We start from the raw sequence: 7,562 nt of genomic DNA, 5'->3' as shown, positions 1-7,562 counted from the left end.
AAGAGCGTCATTATACCGAGGTGCAATTTCCTCCTACTAAAACACTTAACACAAGATCACAAAACTAAGGATCTATATTTTAAAAGCTGCATCCTGGTCCCGACGGTGGCGGATGCTCTGTCGGACAGACAAGATGTCCCACAGAAAACACTTAATGAAAACCAGCAAAGGAGGGCTGGGACGGCGTAAAAACCGGCTGAGCCAGGCGACTGATTGTCTTACATAAACCACCAACCAGACTGGGGAGGTGTAGGAGCCCAAGTTAAAAATTAACCCTAGATGTTTTATCTCTTAACAGTCACTAGATTGGTTTACAGATGTAGGACAGCTCTAGGACTGCGGAGGAACAAGCGTTACTGTGTTTTCAGAGATGATCAGAGACAACCCAAGCCACAGCCAAATCCCTATTTCACTCTGCTTGGTGTAATTCGCTCCTCACGAGGTGTCGGTGCAAACCCTGACCCCCTCCACAGACACCACAGACTGTGGCAGTGCTGCCCACAGGCTCCAGCCTCGCTTCTCCGCCATCTGTGGTTCTTCCTCCCGCGACCTTCTTGGTGTAGTTACAAAACTACTCAAATTTAGTTCCATATGTGTATTTGTGCCTCACGTCAAACAGAGTCCACACAGGCTGATCTTCACCTCAGCAGGTCCCTGGCTGGGAAGAGATTTCAGCACGAAGAGCGCGTTGCACTTGCGTTTCACACTACGGTGACGGGAAGCTGTTTGCCGTACCAGCACTCATCAGCTTTTCATTGCCATACAATGAACCTTCTGGAACCCAACCGTGACAGGAAGTAAGAAATTATTTCAGCACTTGGTACATCACACTGTACAATACAAAGAAAAGAGAAACAACTGGAAAAAAAAAAAAAAAAGGAAAAACAACCAGACTTCCTATTTTTCACTAGTTCAAGTCAGGTGGATTTGCTACACTTGGGGACTAGTCCCTAAAATTAAAGTGCTTTTCAGAGCATTGGCATCAAGATCCTGAACATGAGAGACAACTACGAGTAAAACCTGTTGTCGCTATACGTAACATATAGCAGCAGTATGGACACCCACACGCATACTCAGTGTCTGACTTCCGATACTACCTGGAGCACGACACGACCTAAGAGTGCATGGTACCCCCCACCTCCAGCGCACAATCGAAGGCTTTCGATTCGTGCAGGATTGTGGCACGTGGCTCTGGACGCCTCGTCTGCAGGATCTTCTGTTTGGGGTTTCTGATTTCGTCGTCCTCTTCCGTCTCGCTTTCACAGACGTGGACGACTACGCTGGGCGTTGATTCTGTTCCTGCATGAAGCTCGTACTTTTCCCCTGAAAAGCAGCAAACAAAATCCGTGCTAAGAACATCCCCAAGGAAAAGCGTTAAGACCTCAACAGCTGCAGTCACACAACCAAATGCTCATCTGCTCCCACCTCAACTTGCTCAACTTCCCACTTCACCAGTTAAATGGTTTAAAACAGCCCCGTTATCTGTTGCGCTGTCCTCTGAATACAACCACTGAATTGGTATTTACAGGGAGGGATGTAAAAACTACTGTGAAACACTGAGGAGACCAGAACACCAGCAGCACACAAATTCCCAGGTGCCCTCACTGGTGCTGCCCACTGCTATGACATTTGCACACGTAAAGCTGCAAAAGCACTGGAAAACACCAAGCCTGCTGATGCGCTGCTCTTCACAGGCAGCAGAGTGTGATTCCTGGGAAGGCTCATAAAGGGGTTCAATGATAAAACACAAAAAGTACACGCTGGCATCCCCAGTCCTGGAGCTGCCCATCTGCAAGAGACTGAACTTCTCATTCCTCCTTGTTTGATACCGAGACTATGACAGAATCCCACAGGCGGGTGTGACGGAGCTCGTGCCACACACTCCAGTTCTGTTCATGAATTATGTGAAAAAAGTGACGGATCGTTTTGTTCAATTAGAACATCACATAAAAGAGACTCAGCTTCTTCTCACAGAAAGAAAAGCAAGTAGACAAACTCCCTCGGTAACTGGTTTTGAAGTGAAGTAACCCAGCAGCAGCAGGTAGGCATTCCTACCTGGTCCCAACTTGGAGACAGCACAAAGCAAGTCGTAATTTATCAGGGGAGTCGCATCTTCACTCTGTTTCCACCCGACCGGCGGGGATGCGGGTGGTGATATCAGGAACTGTTTCACCGGCTGTGGAGGGAGGAGGTAGGACTTGTCGCCGATGTCACTGGATACCTGCAGCCGAAGATGAAAGCCAGGAGATAGGGAGTAAGATGACAAATATTAATTCTCCTTTTATTCAGCCTCCTTCCCCAGCAGCGCACGCCCATGCCCGGTATTAGCAATGCTGAATTCAGCCTGGCTTTGACACCAACAGCAGCCCAGCTCCCGTCCGTCCTCTTGGGCAGTCACTGTGGAGAAGCGCTGCGGTGACGACACCGCCTGACCCAAAGAACACGAACAGGCCTGGAAAGCGCCTGTCACAGAGAGATCTTTGGACCCGCCCACTTTCTCTCTGCACGTTTCTCTGTGTATGGGGGAAGGTGGTTTGTGTCACTGCCCAGCGGCTGTTCCAAACCAATCACAACTCTGTGCTCAAGCTGAAAAGCCAAACTGTCCCCTGGAGCACGAACTTCTCAATCAGTGAAAGCACATCTCGGGGTAGAGTAACAAGGGAGAAGGTAACTGTGGATGTTTCCCATGGGCAAAACGTGGAATAAAGAAGAAACACGGAGAACACCTGGGCGTTCCGTACTACCTGTGCAAAGTACAGCTTCAGCTTTTTTCCGTTGAAGTCCGTTTCATGCAGCTCTATCCGTGCTCTTGCTGCTGCCTCTGGATTGCTGAAGTTTATCCTTACTCTTCTAAAGCTTTTAAACAACTGGAATGTCACTTGATTATCACAGACCGTGAAAAGTGCTTCAAATTTTTCCTACAGATGAAGTACAAAGGGTCTCCAAACACAAAATGAACATTTTCTCTCAACGACAGGTATTTTCCTTTCACTTTCCTCTCCCAAATGCCACTAATTTCCTTAACTGCCTCAACCTGCATATGCTGCTCTTCCCTCAGTTACCCCGACCTCCAAATCCGCATTCAGTGCGGCTCTGCTTTGTCTCACGGCTGAAACCTGAATTCCAAGAATGCTTCCAGGAGAACAAGCCTGTAAAACTCAATACCCAAACTGCCACCCAGCGACAGTTACCCCAAAGTGCAGATGTCATGAAAAATACCGGTGCTTGCAGAAGACTTTCACCCAACATCTCTAAAAAACACGATGTAAATCAGTTCATTTTTATATTAGATGAACTAAAGTACTGAACGCCAGCAGGACCAGGGCAGGGGTCGTCCCCCTGTACGTGGCACTGGCTGCATCTCAAATCCTGGGTTCAGTTTTGTCCCCTCACTGCCAGAAGGACACTGAGGGGGTGGAGCGTGTCCCGAGAAGGGCAGCGGAGCTGGGGCAGAGTCTGGAGCACAATGCGCTGAGGAGCGGCTGAGGGGCCTGGGACGGGGTTGTACCAGCTCTGAATGCTTCCAGTGACAGCAAAAGAAACAAGCGGCAGCAAAAGCTGGACATTACGGGGGTGGGGGCCCTGGGCCGGGGTTGTCCCAGCCTGTCGCAGGCTGCCCAGGGCAGTGGTGGAGTCCCTATCCCTGGAGGGGTTTCCCAGCCGTGTGGAGGTGCTGCTGAGGGACAGGGGGCAGTGGGGACCTGGCAGCGCTGGGGGAAGGGGTGGGCCATGACCTGAATTTTTCACCTTTTGCTGTTTGAACTGAACTTAAATGCTTTTAGATGCTGTGCAAAGGATAGAAGTATTAAAAGATGTCTGTCAGCTCCAAGAGCTCCCAGCCTGTCTGTAAACGTCCTGTGTATTTAAGTCACAACACCTGAACAGCAGTGGGGACTGAAGGCACGTTCAGAGTTGCCTGGACACAGATGTGAGCAAGCCAGGGAAGACTTAGTTTATTATAGGCTCGTAAGGCACTTTCCAGGTGTTCCACAGACTCAAGTTAGAACACCTCCCCTGCAAACTCAGAACACTCTTTTACTAGAATCCCTGCCTGGAAAGAAGACATTTCAGTGTGCTTTCAGATTTGATTTACACCTGCTCTTGGATTTGGTGCCTTGGATAAACAGAAAAACAATTAATACATCAGAAGGGCTTTTAACGGGAGAAGCTCTGTGGGTCTATTGACAATTTCAAAGGCCAGGGAAGTGTAGTGTTGTCTGCTCCTTGGCAACTTGCTCCTCCTGATCTGAGCTTACCAGGTAAATGCTTTGGGGTTTCCCACCCAAACAATCAAAATTTGCAGTAATACACTGAAAATCCAGACAAAAATGTCCAATAGCTGTAGCTATATTTACAAGACCATATAAATGTGCCCCTCTCTGGCTTACCTTTTCTTCCTGCACCTCAAACACAGCTTCAGGGACACTGCAAGCAAAGAGCGAGGTAGGTAAGTCACTTAAATCCATCATCTCTTCCAAATCATCTTCATTTTCTCCAAAAATCATCTGCTCTTCCTCTTCTTGGTCGCTGCTGTAGAGGTCTGACTGGCTGTCGCTCCAGGACTTCATCGTCTCTCTGAGCATCGCTCCCCCAAAGCGACTCTGCTTTCTGTGCCAGCTTCCAGCTGGGCTCTGCCGTTCCAGAAAACAAAACCAAACCAGAACGTCAGGACGTAAATCAGGAACTATGATACTGTTCCAGAGGCTCTTCTCTGTGACACATTTTCAGTTAAGAGCAAGTTTATGAAGAACTTAAAAGCACTTCCCAAGTCATCTGAGCACACGCCTGCTACTTGAAGAAATAGCTTTATCTCAGCTGTGTACATGTGTGTTCCCATTAGAAGTTACGTTGCCCATCCAAAGCCCCTCCACACCAGGAGGACAAACCCTCACATTTCCCACGGCACTGCCATCCCCTCCTCCCGAGAACGCATTTCCCGCAGGGAAGGGAGTATCTAAAGCCTTCAGGAAGCACATCAAGGAGGAAAAAACCCTGTGAACAAGCAAGAGACTAAACAAAAGACCTGAGATAAACTGGTTTTTACACACTAAAAGGGATTTTAATGGAGCAAACCTTTTGGCACCTGCAGCTGCAAAAATTGCAAGAAGGTTCTTGCACTACTGTGTGTTCTGAGGTAAGTGATAGAGAATACGTAGCTGTGCTGCCTGTAGATCCGGACGGGGTGTGAATTTGTGATGGAACAGTAAAAAAAAGTAAGTAAATATATTATGTTCCATTGGCAATGATCTCATTTGAATATTTCCTTCGCTCGCTTATTCTTTTGAAGCAATCACTGAGAAATGCTGTCAGTAACGCCAATATGCGTTAAAAAAATCCATTATAAATCCACGCTCGCTCATGGGAAAAGGTTTAGGACAACTTTGCCAATTAATACCACCCAAACACTCTCAACATGTTGTACTTTAGGAGAAACAGCATGTGAAAATGAGAAAAAATAAATTACTACCTATTTTAAGTATTTACAAACCGCTTAGAGACACGCACACGAGGTCTGATGCTGACTTAGAAGAGGTAAATCCATGTTCCCTCGCTGTGGACACGTAGCAGGTGTCTGAGGCAACACGTGCACATGTAGGTTGCTGTCACGCCTTTAGCCAAACCACTACATTTAGACCTGGTGAAACCTTCCCAGCGCAGCAAGGTTCAGAATTTTCACAGGAGATGCTCCTCAGCATCAAGGAAGGGGGATGGCAAGGCAAGAAAACGTGCTGCTGCTGGGAAGCCGGGCTGATAGTGCTTGCTGATTCATGCAAAAAGGAAAGAGAAAAGGAAAAGAAAATACGCCGACACAGTGACGACGACAGGCACCATCTGTCTGGGCAGCAGAGCCTGCAGAGAGGCCAGGGCTCACCAGTCCAACATGCCACGGACACAGACACCTGCAGTCAAGCCAAGCTCCATGCAGACAGAACCGAGAGCCCCATGCTACCCTCGCCTTGGGTTTGGTCCCACCCTCCAGGCTTCCCCGGCAGAGAGGAGTATGAAACACCTGGCTGTGACAAAAACCTGCTTTTCTGACAAATCAAAGAACAAAGACTTGCAGACAAGGCAAGAGAGCAAAACCGCCACCAGAACAGGGGCGTTTGGAAATGCTGGCATGTAAATTCGATGGTGAGTAAGACACAAAGGAAGGTGACATGCAGATCGATGTCACATGTGGTCAAGCTGGCCACGCTATGAAGAGCTTTAAAAAGTTCAGTCTGAGCCTTAAATGCTACAAAATGAAATCAAAGCAGCAGGCAAAAGCATCAAGAAAATCAGCTCAGGGGAGTGCACCACTGCTGTGACTTACAGCGTGCCTGCGGCAGGACCCCGCTCTTCATCCTGCTGTTCTGCGGAACCAGACATCCCAATTAACTCGAGGATTTAATCCCTAGGTTAGCAGCTGATCCATTACTCCTCCTTTGAAATTCTATCATCTATTATGTCATTTAGGGAGCTGCAACGGGCAGGTTACTGACAGCAAACGCCGCAGCGACCAGAGGTGTTCCCCCGACGGAGGAACAGCCCCTTGGAAACAAATGAGCAGAGGGATGGACAAACCGATGGCGGATTGTTTATCAAAAAGCAACAGAATCAGAAGAAGAAGTACTCCCAGTTTGACAACTACACCGATGTGATTATCAGTGCGACAGCCAACTGCTCTGCTCCAGCTTCCCCTCTGAAAAAAGGGAATTACTTCACTTACCTCCTCGGAAGGGTGAAAGTACCTATTTGTATCGCAGTCTGATATAAATGAAAACACAACTGCTTGTTATTCCCTGCAATGAGCTAATCCTTACTGCAGTAAGCAATTCAAAATTATACTCGATTTCACTGGGTGAACACCTGATAGTACTCGTTAGGAAGCTATTGATCGCTCACTCCCTCTCAGACTTTAGATTAAGTGGCCTTACACAGAGGGACTAAACCGATCCCAAGAGCTAAAGCCACTTGGATAAGACTTTTCACTAGGTCTTTTGTTCTCTGAGAACTAATACCTGCTTATCACTCAAACACCGGGTCACAGGTACCTCCGCAGCACTTAAAACCAAACTCTTCAACTTCATACAAAGCTTAAAATGTTCCGAAATCGAAGCAAACTGTGGAAACGCAGCTTCTGCCATGGAGAGCTTTAGGTGTCCATTAGACCACGGGCACCGCCAGCGGGTGGTTGTACCAGGAGCAGCTCATTCACCTTATCGCAACCTATTGCTTCCCGAAAATCCTGCACGCCAGGGCCGAAGAGCCGTGGCAGTTTCTCCGTGAACGGTCGGACCTGCCCGAGGAGGGAGCAAACCCGGGCTCAGCCCTTCAGAACCTGCGGAGGACTGGTCTACCCACAGGAGCAGCCCCGCGCGGGTGCACCGGCACCAAGCTCACAGTGACCGCGGCGGGTGACTGTCCTTCTCAAACCGCGACAGTGACAAACGCGCCAGAAGACCCTCTGGGTTTACTCCTTTTAACCCCCCCACATCCTCTATACGTGCCCTAACGAGCAAGGGGAAAAGGAGAGAACAACTTCGCCGTCGCTCCGCCCGGCAGCCGCGGCGCCGCAGGAC

At 48.7% G+C, this 7,562-nt stretch overlaps 1 protein-coding gene across 1 annotated transcript; it reads right to left on the bottom strand.

Annotated features, from left to right (window-relative positions):
• Positions 1 to 1,114: 1,114 nt before the first annotated feature.
• Positions 1,115 to 4,583, bottom strand: RCAN3 (RCAN family member 3). Its single transcript, XM_010137845.1, has 4 exons — positions 4,389 to 4,583; positions 2,727 to 2,918; positions 2,056 to 2,221; positions 1,115 to 1,323 (listed from the first exon to the last, which is right to left on the bottom strand). Exons 1-4 carry the CDS (start codon positions 4,581 to 4,583, stop codon positions 1,115 to 1,117), a joined length of 762 nt encoding a protein of 253 aa, XP_010136147.1.
• Between the last annotated feature and the right edge of the window lie 2,979 nt (positions 4,584 to 7,562).

This window comes from Buceros rhinoceros, unplaced genomic scaffold (assembly GCF_000710305.1).
Source record: "Buceros rhinoceros silvestris isolate BGI_N320 unplaced genomic scaffold, ASM71030v1 scaffold46056, whole genome shotgun sequence".
NCBI classification, from domain to species: domain Eukaryota; kingdom Metazoa; phylum Chordata; class Aves; order Bucerotiformes; family Bucerotidae; genus Buceros; species Buceros rhinoceros.
This window is presented reverse-complemented; position numbering and strand designations above follow the sequence as displayed.